The sequence below is a fragment of the Gymnodraco acuticeps genome, unplaced genomic scaffold (assembly GCF_902827175.1).
Source record: "Gymnodraco acuticeps unplaced genomic scaffold, fGymAcu1.1, whole genome shotgun sequence".
Lineage (NCBI taxonomy): Eukaryota > Metazoa > Chordata > Actinopteri > Perciformes > Bathydraconidae > Gymnodraco > Gymnodraco acuticeps.
The window spans coordinates 112915-132682 of record NW_022990801.1 but is presented as its reverse complement, the minus strand read 5'-3'; the positions used below and the strand labels follow the sequence as shown (position 1 = coordinate 132682).

The 19768-nt window shown below is 40.8% G+C and overlaps 1 protein-coding gene across 2 annotated transcripts in view; it reads right to left on the bottom strand.

Annotated features, from left to right (window-relative positions):
* kcnd1 (potassium voltage-gated channel, Shal-related subfamily, member 1) overlaps positions 1 to 19768 on the bottom strand; it is a 92124-nt gene that overhangs the window by 3487 nt on the left and 68869 nt on the right. For both annotated transcript variants that reach the window (XM_034232788.1, XM_034232790.1), the window contains exons 5-8: positions 3756 to 3918; positions 1886 to 1969; positions 1156 to 1236; positions 143 to 393 (exon numbers count right to left, since the gene is read on the bottom strand). In XM_034232788.1, coding sequence (XP_034088679.1) covers positions 143 to 393; positions 1156 to 1236; positions 1886 to 1969; positions 3756 to 3918 — 579 coding nt within the window. The remainder of the gene's footprint in view (positions 1 to 142; positions 394 to 1155; positions 1237 to 1885; positions 1970 to 3755; positions 3919 to 19768) is intronic.

Sequence of the window (19768 nt, the reverse complement as noted above, 5' to 3'; positions counted from 1 at the left end):
CAAAATCCTATGGAGAAATCCCGTTGCTTTGTCTCGAGGGAACCAGCAGCTTCCTTCCAGATAAATCCGTCATCCCTGCACCGCTCCATTCTAATAATGTTAGAATAGACGAATCATTTATGTCAGTGCTGGTGGTCTTTACGTCTGAGGGGGTATGCAGGTGGTCTTCAGGTGCAGCGTGTCCAGCTCCTGCACGCTGCCCCGGCTCACGGACACGGTGGAGTTGGCGAGCCTCATGGCAGCGCGGCGGCGGGCGCGGCGCGGGCAGCAGCCGGACGAGTTGTTCTGCGCCCCCTGGTGGCTGGAGAGGGACGTGCTGCGACTCGTCTTAAAGCCCACCGACTCCGTCATGCACAGCTCGCTGTAGTTCATCTCGTTGGTGAACTCATGGTTCTGTCAGAGAGGGGGGGGGGTCACATTATCACATTGTATTGCAGTTTATAAAAACAACGAATATGTATATGTGTATAAATGTGTCTGTTGATTGTGTATAGGATATACATCTTTGTATACATATTTTTATATATATTTGTATTTGTGTTTTCGGGATTGTGGGAAACGGTATTTCGATCTCTTGAAAGATTGACAATAAAGTTGACTTTGATGTGTTAATTAATAATGATGATATTATTGCTACAAACTAAAATAATCCTCAAATTGCACAGAGGAACAGTATTAATCCGGAGTGATATGAATATTGAACCGTTTAATAATTTCCTGAATAAACGTACATTTAAAATTTGAGTGAGATTTTGAGAGATGTTTTAACAACTTCTGTCCAAAAACTGTGAAAGCAGATCTGAACTTCAGGTCTCTGTGCATATCTCATGACACCAGAACCATGTAGTAGCGGATACAAATACCAGTGAAGTAGAGACCACGGTGAGAACTAACTCTCCTTCTGCTGATTTAACACAGATGTGTTGATCATAATGTAGAATAATCAAGCTGCATCCCCTCGACTCGTTGACAGTGAGTTTAAAGCGTCCTAAAGACTTTTTCTGCCTCTCATAAGACGCCATTAGTGTCGAGCACTGATGGTAAAACAGGTCTGTCTGCAGATCTGTATTCAAACGAGGGCCGAGTCTTGGTGCCAGAGTGTTGGTTCTTGCTCTGAATATTTAGCTGAATATGTGACATGTTTTGGTTCCTCACCGTAGTTTTTTCCAGACAGTGCAGCAGGTGGTTGTGTTGTTGGTCGAACGCTGATCTGTTCTTCACACAGCCGTCAGGGTCCTACACACCAGACACACACACACACACACACACACACACACGCACACACACACACACACACACACACACACACACACACACACACACACACACACACACACACACACACACACCACACACACACACACACACACACACACACACACACAATAAAAAACACAAATATATGCAAATTAGTTAACTAGCACATATCACCTGTATAAGGCTAGACAACCACAATCGACAATAAATTAATAAATAAACAAAAACAAAAACAACATTGGATAATGAAGATTTAAAATCACCAAAATAAATGAACTAATTAAGTTAAAGAGGAGTTTGTAGTTCAGACTATATGTATGTATGTTAAAAAAACGATTATGATTGATTGCTGGGCTCTTTTATGACATTTTTTAATTGTATTTAAATGTCCTTTTATAATGTTTTTTGGCCCTTAGACATTATATTTTTTGTAAAAGGATCTAGAAGCACTTTGTAGTTAAATTGTGGTTTTTATATAATAAAAAAAGTGCCTGTCTTTCTCATTTTCTATCTGTTCTTTGGTCCTCTTTCCACCTCGCTCCATCACTGTCTGAGGTAACCGGACCGTAATCCACCCTTCCTGCTCGATAGTGAGAAACTATCGACTGACAGTGTGTGTGTGTCTCACCCCGATGTTTCGGTCCTCTTTGTACTGGAGGAAGGCGTTGGCTGTTCCTCTCTTCGCCATGCGGATCCGAGCCATACGCACTTTCTGTTGGACAGAGAGAGAAGAAGAGCACCGTCAGCACATCTCACACACACACACACACACACACACACACACACACACACACACACACACACACACACACACACACACACACACACACACACACACAACACACACACACACACACACACACACACACACACACACACACACACACACACACACACACACACACACACACACACACACACACCACACACAACACACACACACACACAGAGGAGTATTAAGGTTAAAGCCTGTCAGACTTCATCTCTTGTCTGGTGAATCACATTTCTTTTTGGATGAGAGTTTATAGGGTACATCCAGAAATGTGAATAGTTCGAGGCTCTGCAGGAAATAAAAAACTGTTTCTCTGACTGAAAATATAATGTATATAAGTAGGGACCATTTTCTTTCATACATATATAATATATATATACTATATATACTTTGTGCTTTGGACTGACAAAAACAAGACCTTTACCAACATCCTCTTGACATGTTTCACTGTTATCTTTATTAACTTATCATTAGTTATTCTTAATTCTCATGAGCAACATCAGGTCTAAAACCACCAGACTCAGAGACAGTTTCATCCCTCAGGCCATACGACTGTTAAACACCTGCACTTTTGAAAGAACGTCCATAACATTCATCTGTTTGCCACTTATATCAATGTTCAAATGACTGCATAGAGACTATTCTGCACTATTTCTATTATATTCTATTTTCTTTACTTGCACTATTATCTGTTGTATTGTGTTGCACTGCTGGAGGAGCCTGTGACCTAAGATTTTCATTGTCATAACTACACTGTAGCTATGTACACATGACAGTAAAAGCCTTGAATCTTTAACTGTATATACCAGGGGTGTCTAAACTACGGCCCGCGGACTATTTTGACCCTCAGCTAATTCAAAAAGTATAATGACTGAAGTATAATAAACTTCTGCTTGTCTTATATTGTTCTTCTTAAATATACATGTTCAAATATATTACACAGTTTTCACGTGTTAATAAGACCAACTTTCAAATAAATTCAGTCCATTAAAGTTGAAAACATGTTCAAGTTGATAAGAAAAAAGCCCAATAACAAATGTTCATAACAACCTTCAAATCTACCCTTCATATTTCCTCTCATGATAATCAATCTGAAGCTTCTGTTTTAAGGGATGAGCTGCTAACACAATAAAGTAAAAAGCATTTTATAACTGAACTTATGAGGCAGTATACCTCCAGTCGCAGTTCTTCTCAAAGTGTGGTCCGTGAGCGCCCCCTAGTGGTCCGTGAGTATATTGGTAACATTTCACATTTGAAATAAATACATTAATTTCAGTTTTCCTCACTCTCGCGGAAATATCTCCGCAAAGGAGCGTGGTTAAGTTTCACTTTCGATTGCATGATATAGCCCAGCGCAACACCTTCGTCACACATGTTGCCACTTGTTTGTACCATTTTCAGGCGATTTGTAATCTGTTCTAGAAAAACGATGTGTTTTTTGATATTTGTGGAGTTAGGTCGTCCGCGAGTGTTTTTGTATTGGTTAAGTGGTCCTTGGTATGAAAAAGTTTGAGAAACACTGCTCTAGTGAGTGGCCCAACCCTTCATATATATATGTTTCTGTATGTGGCCCTCAGTGGAAAAGGTGTGGACATCCCTGGTCTATACTTTGCCTTTGGACTGACACAAACAAGACATTTAACCACATCGTCGTGACATGTTTCACTATTCTCTTCATCAACATAACATATCATTATTTATTCTTTAAGTGGTCTTAGTAACCGACCTGCTGCGCCCTCATCTTGTCCGCCCTCTGGTTCTGGTGGTAGATCCGGCTGAAGTTGGACACGATGACGGGGACGGGCAGAGCGATCACCAGCACGCCGCTGAGCGAGCAGATGGAGCCGAAGATCTTCCCGGCGATGGTGTTAGGAACCATGTCTCCGTACCTGCAGAGAGGGACACACATCGTCCATTTTCTGCAGCTTTTCTAGGTAGCAAAACCAAGAAAATCCCTGTCTTTGTCCTCCAGCTCATCTTTGGAGATTCATAAGACAGAGAGGGAGACACGTCAGAATCAGGTTTATTACCAGGTAGGTTGATACGTACGAGGAATTTGACTTGGTGTCACGGTGCATACATAAAAGTAAAATGTGGAGGAAATTCTTAAGAGAAACTGATAAATGGACAAAGTTTGTCTTTTGTTATATTTAATAAAGTCATAAAGAAAGTGAAATCGATCTCAAATGTAGGAACAGAGCGACTCCCTCCTCAGAGGATAGAGAAGTTCTGCACCCCGAACACAGCTCACAGTCCCACTAGAGAGAAAAGCCAACTGGTCCCACCCTTAAATTCCATTAGGCATCATCAAAACATCCCCAGCATTAAACCATAACACCCCCTCGTCCTTAACCACTTGCATATAAGATAAGATAAGATAAGATGGACCTTAATTAATCCCCGTGGGGAAATTCAGTAGTTTAACAGCAGCAGGGTGAGATTGAAAAAAACAGCTGAGAGAAACCAAATGGGAAATGCTGTCCCAGATATCACTGTCTCTCTGCTGCTGCACCGGTTGTTGCCTTCACCTTTCATAGCAGAGCCATAAATCACAGGTAGTGAGAGGAAGAGGAGGAAGAGGAGGAAGAGGAGATTAGATAGTGGGCAGAAGGCCAGGATGGTTTGTGTGATTCTGCTCAGAGCCTTCACAGCTGCTGATCCACGTTTTACTGTACCAAACATTACCTTCACCTGAGGATTCATTTTTATCATTTGTACGTTTCATTACAGCTGCTGATTCCAATTACAGGGACGAGTTGATTCCCACTCATAATATCTAATGGAGACGAGAAAAGATTTGGCTTTTTACTGTTCCCGTAAAGTGCAGATATGAAATAAGATACAAGCTTTAATGTACGGTAGATACCAGAGGTGGGACCAAGTCATTGTTTTGCAAGTCCGAGTCAAGTCTCAAGTCTTTGCGCTCAAGTTCAAGTCAAGTCTCAAGTCAGGATGGGCAAGTTCAAGTCAAGTCCAAGTCCTAAACTTTGACAAAACGAGTCATAAACAAGTCATTATGTGTTTTTCACCAAATGTAATGACATCGATCAACAGAATAATACTTAATAATCAAACTGCTCTTTATTAGTCACATTAAGTAAAGTAACGTGTGTTTTTCTATTTTAAGAGGGATCAGTAAGGTAAGGCTACCGTGACAGTTTGATTCAGAAGGAGTTTAATGTATAAGATCCCTGATGTTGAGGTAACCAGAATGTTTATTTCCACTGTGTACAACATGTTGTAAGGGACCCACAATCTATCTTTATGCCAGGGATAATGTGCAGCCAGGCACATTATCCCCTATGGGGAAAAGAACACCTGCATCTAGATCCCTCTGCAGGTGGTACTTTAACTATATTTTGATGCTAATACTTTTGTACTTTTACTTGTAACATTTTGAATGCAGGACTTTTTATTGTAACCGACTATTCCTACACTACTTTTGTACTCAAGTACAAGATCTGAACTTCTCCCACCTCTGACAGTAAATCCTGAGTGGTTACCAAAATAAAGGTAACCAAAAAAGGTTATTTTCATTTTACAAATCCTGCACTCAGCTTTGCTTTCTTGAATATCATTGAAAAGCAGCCAGATGCTGCTTTTTTTTCCGGTTTTCGCTAATTTCTTGACTTTTTCCGACGCGCTTGCATTTAAATCCGTCTCCCCGTCGCTCTGTGCAGCTGGCCTGTACCACTATACCTGCTGTGCCCCCCACCCTTCTTTCACATAATGGTATGATCCTAGTGTGTCCTCGCATATGATTGGGCGCATGGTGGCCCAGCTAAATAAAGTCCCGCCCCTGCCTGCAAGGATTCTCAGCAAGAGTAGGAGCAGCTGAAGATTCTGCTCTTCTAGCGGCAGCTCGCGATCGGCGTGTTGGAGACCTCTGAATTAAATGATCAAGTCACCTCAAGTCAGAAGGCTCAAGTCCAAGTCAAGTCCCGAGTCATTGGTGTTCAAGTCCAAGTCGAGTCGCAAGTGTTTTGTGATTTTGTCAAGTCGAGTCTCAAGTCATCAAATTGGTGACTCGAGTCTGACTCGAGTCCAAGTCATGTGACTCGAGTCCACACCTCTGGTAGATACACAACATTGTTCTCAGTGGTAATGGAAGTATTATGATCCTTATCTGCAGTTAAAGTACTAATACCCCACTGCAAAATACTGCTGTAGATGTTCTTACCTCCTTTATAAACTGTTGAATAGTTTAATCCGCAGCAATGCATCACCTTCTAGAAGACCATCATATGTTTTCGGTCATTTTTACAAGACATTTTTAAAGGTCCCATGTCATGGCCATTTCCACTGATCATAATTCCATTGTTGAGGTCTACTAGAATAGATTTATACTGTGCAATTTTCCAAACTCACATTGTTTCGCATACAGCATCTCTGTAAAGTACGTGTATTCACTCTCTCCACTAAACGGCTCGTTGCAGCTCTTGCCCCCCCCTCCCTGTGAGCCCAGTGTGCTCCGATTGGTCGGGACCAGTCGGGACGTTGTGAATCGCGCTGAGCTCCGTGGAGGTGTGATTTCCTTGTTTAGCGATACACATCGAAACACAGCCAAACTCGTCCTGAGCACACAAAGTCACAGCCGAAGTAAAAACAATAAGTGTGGCTTGATATTGAGTAAGAAAAAGGTTGATAAACGCTGTGAGAATGGGTCTGCAGAGAGAATGGGTCTGCAGAGAGAATGGGTCTGCAGAGAGAATGGGTCTGCAGAGAGAATTTCGCCGCGATCCCAACTGTCTGTTATTAGCCTGCAGCCAGGGAGGAGAGATCAGCAGAGCTGCCTGCACTGAGTGTGTGTGTGAGGAAGTCTGTGGATTGGTCAATTTGGACCAATCAGTGGGGGCTTAACGTAACGGCTCCGCGGACGTAACGTAACGGCTCCACGGATTGGTCCATTTCGTTCCGGGGACGACATGACATCATGATGTACCCGGAAGAATCAAATGGACAGTGACGTATCTCCAACGAGGCGTTTTGGGGAGGTATTTTCTGTGTTAGAGTTTTACTCGCTACAGGGTGTACTTTGAGGGTTTTGACTCTGCAGACCGTTTACATTCATAAAAACCTTCATAACACACAAGGGGACGGGTACTAACCGGAAAAGCATGACATGTCACCTTTAACATATTTTCACTAGTGATGTTACGGATTGCGCCGAGGCTTCGGAGCGTGTGTCGAGTAATCCCCGAAGCTTTTTGTGAAGCATGTATCGAGGCTTGTATCGTTTTGGGCCAGTGACGTCACCGATGACAAACGAAGCCTCGCTGCCTGTTGATACCACGTGACTGCTTCACGAAGCGAATCAGATCGGTTGAACCGTTGAACCACAACGCTCATACCCATGGATGTATAATAAGAAGAACCATATTACCCCTCCTGTACCCGGGCCCGGTGACACGATGGAATTAAGAGAGCTCAGACCCTCACTTATAACATGTCATGACTCATAAGTATAAATAGATACAAGCATAAATAAATGTAGGAATGAAAACATGAATAAATAAATGAATACATATCGTGCAGTGTTTTCAGGGAGATTCAGTATGGGGCTCAGCTGGAAAGCAGTTGACTCACGACCGCAGGGTCCCTGGTTCAACAACTGGTCAATAGGCCTACGTATTTGTTGTTGTTTATAAAAGCTACAGCTAAATGAGATAATGTAGTTAACAAATGTATTCTTTGATATGGTTTAGCCTTTCTCAGGCTACAACATGGTTACGTTTACGAAGGAATGCAAATCCCTCTTTGCAATGTTTACCAGCCTCCTTAGGCTTTTCAATCACAATCATTCAACTGGAATAAAAACAATATTGTTGACATGAAGATATGATTTAATGTTCGTTGTTTAGAGTTATTCTAAGGGTTTACTCAATGGGAACTCGGTATGAGATGGAGCACACTGTTGAGATGTCCAATCTGCCTGTTTTACACACTTTGACCAACAGGGGGTTTGTGTTCAAATGAAGCCCATGATGAAGCCTCATGAGATGAACCCTTTTGCGAACCAATTGGCTGGAAAGCTTCAAAGCTTCATAAGGCTTCATCTCGCCATCACTACTTTTCAGTCCTTTTTTCAGACATTCAAAGGTGGGGTAGGTAATTTTGGAGAAACCAGCTCGAGTGCGCTAGAATTTGAAAATACACTTCCTTACAGAGCCCCTCCTCCAACACACAGGAACGCGCACATGACCAATGAGGGCACGAGATAGGTTTGTGCACAGATGGAAGGCTGACAGGCAGGTAGGCCATCCAGTTACTTTAGCCGGGCCGGCTCAGATGATTGGTCGTGCTTTTTACAGCGCTACAGCTTCCACAGATGACATTGTTTTACGTATTTATTGTCAAAGCATTTAAGATATTCATTGCTATCGGGATGTTAAGAGCATTCCATGGAATATAACAAGTGTTTCTGAAATAAATTACCTACCCCACCTTTAACATGTATTTTTCCGAAACATTTTGAGTCATTTTTTCAGACATATTTATAGGACATTTCTTCTGACATTTTCCAAACAGTTTTAGAAATGTTTCAGACATTTTTAGGGAATTTTTCAGACTTTATTGACATATTATTTGGATATTGTTCCAATATTGTTCAGCATTTTACTGCTGTAGATGTTCTTACCTCCTTTATAAACGGTTGAGTAATTTAATCTGCAGCAACGCATCATATCCTGTAAGATCATCATATGTTGTATATATTGTTGTTGACATAGTTCACAATATTAAATGACATCTTCAACATATTTTCGGTCCATTTTAATTATATTTCTGGGTAATTCTTTCAGATGTTTTTCACACATTCTTTGGATATTTTTCCCAAAGATGTCAGCATGTTACTGTGGTAGATCTTTGATTACCTTTTATATTTGGTCGCATCATATATTTTTCAAGATCATCAAATGTGTGTATGTCCTGTGGGAACCGCGTATCTCAAAAAATCCTCTTTTTTATGCATTTCTCAGAAAAACTGTTTTCAGCTTTGTGACAATGCCATTTCTTGCTGATCCAGGAGGCTTTTAAAATATTTATTTAGCTTAACATTTAGGATTGTTTCCACCTCAACCTTCAGTTAACCACAAAATATAATTCTGTATTTAAAATTATCTGGAAATACATGTTATTTACTAAAAAGGGAGAGCATGAAAAACTGCGAAAAGTAACAAAAAAAAGTGACGCAATCTTAAATCTAACAGCTATGACATTAGTTAATTTTTTTACTTTTAAAAATCTATGACTTTTTGTTAATATCCTGGTGATTAAGTTATTCATGTTGCCTCTTCTCTTGAGTAACGTCTCTGTGGTATTAAACCCTTCTTACTCCAATATGCAAAGCGTGCAGTCTACAGTAAATCAGACCTGAAGGTGATGAAGCTCTCGCTGATGTTCCTGCTGCTCTGGATTATGTCTGAGTCCTTCAGAAGAAAGGCCGCGACCCTTTCTGCAGAGTTAATGCTCATATCTGAATATCTGAGAGCTAATTTACTTTCTTATTACTTTAAAAGCTCATTTGAAAGAAGTGGTTTCATAAAGAGTCTCCTGGTATTTAAAGCAGGCTGTGGGAGATGATTGTCTACTTCTTAGAATATATTTAAACTCTCAATGGGTTTATAAACATTATGCATTACATTTAAATACATTTATAGGGATTGTTCGTTTTTTTAATGTGTGATTTAAACCGTGTTTAACTTCACTTTACGTTACATATTTACATTTGTACTCCTGGAACCTGAACCTCCTGAATGTGACTCTACCTGCCTGAAAAGAAGGCCCAATCCCAAACCACTCCCTCGACCCTACCCCTCCGTGATGGAGTGAACTCCGTCTGTAGCCACACTCGAGGCTCCCTCCTGTCAGATGGAGGGAGTAAATACAGCAGCAAGCTTTGGGACGGCCTCCCCTCTCTCCGGCAGAAACAGGAAATGCCGTAACTGTATGTAACAACGGTTTCAAATCAGCATCTCTTAGACGGACACACACAGCGTGACTCCGGTCAGGTAGAGACCGGTCTCAAGTCAGCACCGCTGCAGACTCGCTGTTTGAGGGCTTGATAGCCCACTCCCCCTCCACACTCGTTGCTTTGGAACAGCCCTCAATATGGCGGACCCTCCGCGAGAACGTGCAAACGGAGGGGTAGGGTGTAGGGGTAGGGTGTAGGGGTAGGGTGTAGGGGGCGGTTTGGGAATGGGCCGAAATGTTATAATTGTTAAAGGCTTTGCTGTTTTTCATCAGAAGAAACCAAATAGCTGCCTTGAAAAGAAGAAATATCCAAACTGGTTTACAACTTTTTTGCAAGAGTTTAAAAGAATACAAGTAGTTTATTTTTTAATAAGTATTACCTTCTCTACTTAAAGGACAGGAACCAGCTCGAGTGCGCTAGAATTTGAAAATACACGACAGGAAAAAATCTGCCCCTTCCTTCAGACTTCCTTACAGAGCCCCTCCTCCAACACACAGGAACGTGCACATGACCAATGAGGGCACGAGATAAGTTTGTGCCCAGATGGAAGGCTGACAGGCAGGTAGGCCATCCAGTTACTTTAGCCGGGCCGGCTCAGATGATTGGTCGTGCTTTTTACAGCGCCACGGCTTCCATAGATGATATTTTTTGAATGTATTTATTGTCAAAGCATTTAATATATGAATTGCTATCGGGATGTTAAGAGCATTCCATGGAAAATAACAACAAGTGTTTCTGAAGTGAATTACCTACCCCACCTACATATTATTGTTAAGACAGATTGTTATTGTTTTACAAATTCTGTAAAAAAATACCCAAGGTAAACCATAAAACACAAGACTACATGCTTTATAACCTGTTTGTATATGTATACAGTATTTATTGTATCACTATGCATACATGGATTCATGCTAACCTTCAGTTTATTGATTTGCAATACTGTCTACACACATTTAAGATCATTCATTTTCATATTGAAGGCCTATAACAATCGTATGTCGTCTCAACTTGCTTTTAATTGTAGTTTTTTAAATAGTTGTTTGTGTTACATTGCATTGTGGGAGTAAATCCATCGCCAAAGACTGCTCCACTTGATTATACAGAACTTGAAGCTTGAGTAGACGTGATGAGCAGCTAATGGGCTGAAACATGTGAAACCTCCAGTGTGGTGTTCTGAAACCTAATTGTCTACTTAGTTTGAGTTTGAATGCACTGTCCCACTGATCCAGAGACAGTGAATCTCAGACAGTCATTCGCTGGGTAACTGTGGGAGCTCAGACTCAGTTTGGAGGGATGCCAGCACTCAGGTCAGTTTTACTGGACCTCCAGCGTCCTCAGCACCGAGAGATATTGGCAGAAAGGAGCGGATCAATGGCGGAGAGGCCCGAGCGGAAAATAAGTCATCTGTAATTGTTGGCAAAAACGAAGAATTGACGGAGATGTCAGACTGTGGCCAAACAGGCGGGATGAATCTGTGCCGGATCACTAATTGGATCCACCCGAACATCAACGGGACCCTGGTATCGATCCAGATGCTTCCCTGACATTTTACTGTTATTATTTATCTACAAATTCTGCTCAGTTATTCAGGCTTTGTTTCAGGATGTAAAGTTTGTAAAATAAAAACAAGAGGGGGGGGGGGGGGGGGGGGGGGATCCCTGCTGTGTTTGTGTTCATAAATAAGATTTCAACTATGAATATCTAAGTGTAAGTAGTATACAGACAGGGCTGCCGCTTGCGGACAGGCAAGGCATGCAACTGCTTGGGGCCCCGGACCAGAAGGGGGCCCCCAAAGAAGGTCGATTGAGAAGGTCCACAGCAACGACAACATGAAACCCCCTTTAATTTACAGCAATGACATGTCTGGAAACCCCCTCTAGGGTGCCCCATGCATAGCGCGCTGTTAAATGCTGCTTCATAAGTTAAGTTTCGGGGGGGGGGGGGTTGTGCGTGGTGATGAAAAGCTGGTTCGAGGGGCCCCCAGTGAATGTTTGCCTAGGGCCCCCACCAGTGGCGGTTCTAGAACATTTACATGGGGGGACAAAGGGGAGGCAAGAGGTCATGCCAGGGTGGCATACAGTAGGAGGGCGGGCAGTACGTGGTATTTTATACTGTATATAACCTATTTATTGTTAATTCATGCCCTAACACAAGTATTCTTAATGCACAAGAGAAACAAGGTGTTCAGACAAACAATCGGGTGCCCTTTGAGTCCCCCAAGCTTACCTCAACCATTTTAAATGAAAGGAAACTACATAATGTATTTTAAAGCAATGAATTAATGGAACAGGTTATTTTGCATTACAATGTAAAATTAAATATATATTTTGTTTTAAAAAAAATTGGTTGTCTTAGTATTAGACAGACATATTTGCATGTCCTCACTAAGCATTATTACATATTAATTTAATATTAAACAAATCAAAATGGCCAATTATCCCAAAATGTTGCTGCTAATATAAATCACATGCTTGTCAACTTTAACTGATCAAAAATCAATTCTGAATAAATACTTGAATTATCTATGAAATTGCAATATTGTCCCTCAGTTTGTTTCAACCCCGTCACGCCATACCATTTACCCTCCTATTAAAATAATGGATCAGTCCATGTGTGGATCAGTCCATGTGTGGATCCGTCCATGTGTGGATCAGTCCATGTGTGATCTGCATTGAGGGAATTACATCACAAAAGTGTCCGTTTCTTCTCTTACCTATATTTCAGTTTTTGTATTTTCAGATTAAGATTGATAAACTCAACATTTCAACTCTGTTATATGAATTAATAATAGTAAATAATTAATAGTTTTGAAAAATATTACAATTTTGTAATGTCCTTGACTTCCATGTGGTGCCATATCTTAGCTAAACAAGGTCTCATGCCTACTTTTTGTCAAAAACTTCAACCATGTTACATTTTTTCAAGGAAATTCCTAGTAATTATTTATATTTTGTGCCTGAGGTGGGAACATGTAAGTAGTCCACTCCCAGATGTTATGACCAAACATTTTGGTTTCATTTTTCAAAGATATAAAGACCCAAAAGGCACCCGATTCAGAGAATACTCAGAATTATGCATACTGTACTTAATTATAATTAAGTACACAAATGACATCACCCATCTCTTCAGAGAGCTACAGGTGACCTGTGCAGCAACACATTTCAATCAATATTTGTCAATACTAAGAGCTGCTAGATTGAGCTGCTGTAATTGAATATGTAAGGAGAATAAGAACATACCATGTGGTCCAGCTGGAGTTTCATCTGCCTCCTGATCCCTGCCTCTGGCCCTCTTTCTGATACTTCATCTTTATTCCTCACATATATTTATTCTTCTTCACTAATGTCTTCATCTCCTCCTCTTCCTCCTGCTCTGACCCTCCTGGTCTCTTCATCTCTCTTTTCCTTTTCCTCTTTCTGTTCGTCCTGATCACTTATCATATGTCTTTTTGTTGTTGTTGAATCACTCCTATACTCTGGCCTGCAAGAGTCTACTTGTGAAAAGCACTGGTACAAATGCTTGTATAACTTTACACGTTAGGGCCATGTAGCCTAGCTAATATGTAGCATATCATATAACATCAGAAAGTATTGATCAAGCACACACAGGCAGCTGTGTTTGGATCCAGTTTTTACGGTAAAGGATGCATCCTGGTTTCATTGATCTGGCCTCATTGCTGTGATGTGTAGTTTACGTGGATTTAATAGTAGGCTACCGCGTAGTTTAGCAAAGTGATCGATCTCCCAGCTAACGCTGTCTGCGTAGTATTTTGTAACGTAACGCCCCAAACAGCGCCCGTCTGTTAAACGCTATCGATTCAAACGGCAGCGTTTTATTAATATTTAGTTTCAAGCTCTCGTCCTTAGTAAAAACAAAACTAGTGGAAAGGGAAATGCTCCCAGGGGAAGCTGATCCATAGGTGCTGGGACAGCTCACTCCCTCTCTGCAGCGGTGTGAGCCGCGGTCTGTGTGAACGCCGCTCCGCAGTTTAATGCAGGGCCGTAGCTGCGTTTTTAACGGGCCTAAAATGATATTTAAAATGATTCCATTTTAACTAATGTAATGCTTGTTTTGTTGCTTGAGAAGCTTGTGGAAATAGTGTAGGTTTGTTTTAGTACAGTTTTAGGGAAACAAAAGTTAGGGGGGCAGCTGGGGGGCAAGGCTCTCCCCCCCTTGCCCCCCCCGTAGATCCGCCCATGGCCCCCACATACTCTAGAATCGGCCCTGTATACAGAACAACATAATCAAGTAGTTAGGTAAGGTAACAGTATTTTCACATTTATGTAATCTGATAAAGTTCAGGAAGCTGTTTATTTTTGCTTACTTACCAATTTGTTTAAAATCAGTCTAGCAGCTAAAAGTGTTTGGTAATTTTAGCTAATGTTTCAGTTAAGCGCTAAAACAGATCCATTTGGGTTAGCTTATGGGTGCGTTCGTTGGCTACAAACAGTAGGCCTATGGGTCAAATTCAGTTCAACTTATGAATCATCACTACTATGAATGGGTTATAAAAATGTTCAGACTCATGTCCCACTAAAAAGCTTTTTATGTTTTCTTACTTAACAATTTGGTTAAAATCTGTGCATTTAGGCAGCTAAAAGTGTTAGCTAATGTTTCAGTTAAGAGCTAAAACAGATCCACTTAGATTAGTTTATGGGTGCGTTTGTTGGATAAAAACAGTATGGGTCAAGTTATAAATTATAAAAGCTCAATTCAGTCCAACCGAAGGATCATCACTACTTGAATAGCTTGTTCAGGTTAGCTTGAGGTCAACTTTGTCTCATTTAGTTTAGCTTACAGATCAGTTTAGCTGAGGTAGCATTGTTCAAGTTAGCTGGATTGCAGCTAATTAAAGGTACAGTTGAGCTAACTAGTCAGTTTAGTGGCTTAGCTGTACATAACTTAACTATTTAAAGCTGGTTTAGTTTAACATTATCAGGTTGTAATGGATACGTTTAGTGGATAAAAATGTTGGTCACATACAGCTGAAAACTCATGTTAGCGAACAGGCAAATTGACCTAAAACAATAGGTTTTTAGATTCGCTACCGGCTCAGTTTGAGGACTAACAGTTGAATACAGATTAACTAACAAGCTTTATCAGCAGCCAAAACATTACATTGCATTTAGCTGACGCTTTTATCCAAAGCGACTTACAATAAGTACATTCGACCAGGAAGACACAACCTTGAAGAAAACAGAATCATATAAGTACATCAGGTTTCATAGAGCCAAACATTTCAAGTGCTACTCAACTGGCTTTAGGTAAGCCAGTCCTTTATTAGTATATAAGTGCTTTGTTAATAGTTCTATCGCTCGAAGTGGAGTCGAAAGAGATGAGTTTTCAGTTTGCGCCGGAAGATGTGCAAGCTATCTGCCGTCCTGATGTATAAAACATTCATTCAGTCTACATTACATTATCTATCCATCGATCTGTTCTCAGCCAAAAATGTTGTGTTACAGTTAGCCAAAGGGTTAGTTTAGCAGCTAACAATTTCGTTTTATTAAAGTTTGTCTAAGAAAATGTAACTTACTATCAGCTGCAGCCAATTCAAAAGTCCCATATTCATAACTTTCCATATGCAAATAAATGCAGAATAATGTGGATGAGAGCAATAACACTAAACAAACGGGAAACAGAGAGAGGGCCAGCTGCTGACAGACCTGTGAGTACAGCTCCGGATGCAAATGTGGAAATACATGCAAATAAATGAAGCTGACGGCAGACGGGAGCATCTGCCAGCTGTTAGCTCACGGCTGCCTCATTAGCTAACAGTTTATTGACCTTATGTGCTAAGTTCTGACTGTTTAGAGAAAATACAAATAATGCACATCAGGTAACACCACTTCACGACCACCATCATTACGACGCATATTGTGTTTCTCATTCTGTCTCAACCTAGCTTTTCTTATTCCATGCTTATTAAACTTACCAATTTACAGCTTCTTGCAAATATTGAAAACTCCTAAATTAGATTTCGCAAGTGATATGAAAGCAAACCAATTGAACACATGGGAAGAACTTGCACAAGTGAAGCTAAATCCAATTAGATCTAATTAAACAAACAAATCAAACCCATTCAAACAGGATTTGTACTCAATAAATTGATAATTAGAGCAACCAAAACATTTCCAAGGTAGGAACATGACTGCAGGAGTTGTAAGTACATCCCAGAGGTGATAATTGATTGCAGGGTTGTTCCACTGTGTTGCACTGTATTGAACAGATGTGCTCTACACCTGCAGTAAGTGTGTGTCCCTGTCAATCTAATTGATCCGATAATAGCTCAGCTCCCAGCGGACAGAAGAAGCTAACCTACATCAGACAGAATCACAGCGACCTGACACCAGATCAGTCACAGCACGCCATAAAACCCAGATTGATAACCAAACTTGTGGCTCTCTGGAAAGCTAAAAGCTCCATTTTGTCCACCTCTTTTTATTTATCTGTTAACAAGAAAAAAAATATCATGCATCCACCAGCTCTTATTGACACCAGAAGCCACCATGATGACCGACCTTTGGTCAGCTATACTGGGATACCAGGAGTGATCGTGAGTGCCTCGGAGAAAGGCACTTTAGCAGAGAAAAGCTGTAATTATTATCGATTAAAAAATAACCACTTCAACATTCAGTGAAACCCTCTTGTTGTCAGCCTTTTATCCAGAGTCAAGAGAGGAGGAGATGGAAGAGCAGCTTCACGTCATTAGCCAGAATTACTGCCAAATGTTTCGCAGATTCAAACCGAATTCTGAGAAAAACGGCAAAAATAATAATGGGATTATTTATGGGGGCAATAATGAGTAGTGAGTGTTGTCTTTCCCAGAGAATCCATGGAGTTGTTGTTGCTACTGATGCACATCAAATAAAAATAAATCAGGAATGCATGACATGTTTTTCTTGTTTAGCATAAATTGGCTACATTTCATTGTGTTGTTAAAAGATAAATAAGCTTTGAATCCTTGAATGACCCTGGATCTCCACTAATACACACAATTAGCTTTAAACACACACAATAAAGTACGTTTTAAAAGGACCCACACACACACACACACACACACTTGCAGCCATAAAGCATCAGGCTGCTGGTATGTGTGTGTGTGTGTGTGTGTGTGTGTGTGTGTGTGTTTTACTACCAGAGAGCAGCAATAATTCTGTAGCAGCCTTGAGACTGCTACACTACACACACAATGTTCCTTTAATGGACCATAAATTAGCTTGTGAGTGTGTGTGTGTGTGTGTGTGTGTGTGTGTGTGTGTGTGTGTGTGTGTGATGAAGCTCCCTTAATGAACTTGGAACAAACGTCAGCAGTCAGAGTTGTGTGTGATTCAAGTAATTTAAAGTGTGTTCATCTCTACAACAACGTGTACAACTTTGATTTCTGTGCCATAAAAAAATCAATGTCCATCTTTAAATGAGCTTAAAAACACCTTCAGATTGATTAAAAATGCTCTTCCTGCGCTGCTGCTGCGGTAAATAGTCTGCACAGAGAATAAAGGTAGCAGAAGAAAGAAGAAGGTCAAGAGTTCAACCAATTACTGCCAAGAATCCCCCGCAGGCATCCCCCCCCCCCCACACACACAAAGCATGTTCAACCTACTGAGATAACCTCGACCTGTGTATTGTAAAGCTCCTTTACACTGTGTATATATACAAACATACATTACATATACATTATGCATTACACACACACACACACACACACACACACACACACACACACACACACACACACACACACACACACACACACACACACACACACACACACACACACACACACACACACACACACACACACACACACACACACACACACACACACACACACACACACAAAACAACATTTTTATGTCAGTATCATTCAAATAAATGATGCAATAACTGTATAAACTGTATATAATGTGGCTTTCTGATCATGCATTTATTTATGTGTTCAACTACTAATTATAATTTGAATCACGACTGCACTATCGCTGCTCTATAAATCCACCTTAACCACATAAATTACAATAATTGTAATCATTAACATTCCTCAAATGTAGTCATTCAAAAATGCAAATTCAACTTAAATCATAATAAAATAATTGTAAATAATGAAATCATCAATCTATCTAGCTCGAGGGGTTTAACAACTGCATTCTGTTTTTCAAGGTTACTCTGTCTGCGTCTTTGTTACTGTGACATTCAATAAAGTTTATCCTCTGGGAAGAATATTGCAATACAACTTTTTATTATTCTATTTGTGGCCACAATAACTGAACCGTAAATATTCGACCCGCCCTGCAGCTGATGTGAAACAAGCAGAGGTCAGTGAAACAAGCATCCTTAGTTACTCTTTAAAATGTCAGAGGTTGGGACTGCAGAGAGGTGATTAGACTTAGCTCTGTGTGTGTGTGTGTGTGTGTGTGTGTGTGTGTGTGTGTGTGTGTGTGTGTGTGTGTGTGAGATTAAGATTCATACATTGACTCTAAGAGCATACAGACAACGCCAAATACATGAAGTAACAGGAGGCTGACATCAAACAAAAGTGTGTACTTTTTTGTAAGTGTAACTATAAAATGTCGGAGGTTGTGACTGCAGAGAGGTGTGTGTGTGTGTGTGTGTGTGTGTGTGTGTGTGTGTGTGTGTGTGTGAGCCTGGAGCTGCTAATGTTGAATAATGGATGGTAGCATTAGAGCGCTTGTAGCTGGTTAGCAGAAAAGGCGAGGAGAACGTTTATATTCTCTCCCTCTTCATCCCTCCGGCCTCTATACCTCTTCCTTCCTTTTTGCTCTCTCCTCTCTGTATACCCCCCCCCCCCCCCCCCGAAACCATCTCAGATTCCTCCCCCTCCTCACCCACTCTCTCTGGGGTCATTATCTGCAGCTGCGTGAGCCAAGTCTCCGTCCTGCAGTAGGAGGAAGAGGAGGACAACACATCGAGTGGTAGTTTGACACCAAGCCAGAAGTGGAGAGGGATGGAAGAAGAGGAGAATGGAGGTTGAGTGAGGACAGATGAGTGGAAGGGGGGAGGAAAGAGGAGGAGAGAACAAGGAGAGGTCAGGGGAGACAAAGTGGGAGAAAGGAGAAGAGGTAGAGGAGAATATCTTGTATCTGTGAATATGATAAGAGTCAAGGCCGGAGATAAACGGAGGTCAAGAGCAATTTCCCCTCCAACACTCACGTGGAAAACTGTAGTAACTTGTAAGATAAAAATAAAAATAATTTTCTTATTTGTTTAGTCATTATTGAATCAGGTAACTCTTTAATTATAAATAATACAGGTTCAGGACAATTAATGAGCAGGTTAAATGCTTTATTTTGTTATGTTTTTATTAGGTTTTTCGTAAGGTGATCAAAGTACAAAAGGCAGAATGACAAGGATTCTCCCAAAAGTAAAACAATAATTTGCCTTTCAATCATCACTTAATACCGAAACACACATCCAACTAGAAAGCTATAGCAAATAAAAAGTGTCCGGAGTCAGTGCCAGAAGATAAACTGAGCTCAAGAGCAATTTCAATCTCCTCTAAGACATTACATTGAATTAATTTATTCAACTAACGAACAATACAAGAGAATAGAAGTTGAATGACATCCAGTTATAAATAAAGGTTATGGCGTTGTCTACACGCATGCTGCCTCTTTTACACACTTCTACATTCATAACATGTCCGGCAGTGGCTCAGTCAGTAGGGGCTTGGACTGGGAGCCGGTTCAAGTCCCCGACCAGACCTAAAATATGGAGTGTGAACTGCTACTTGGAGAGGTCCCAGTTCACCTCCT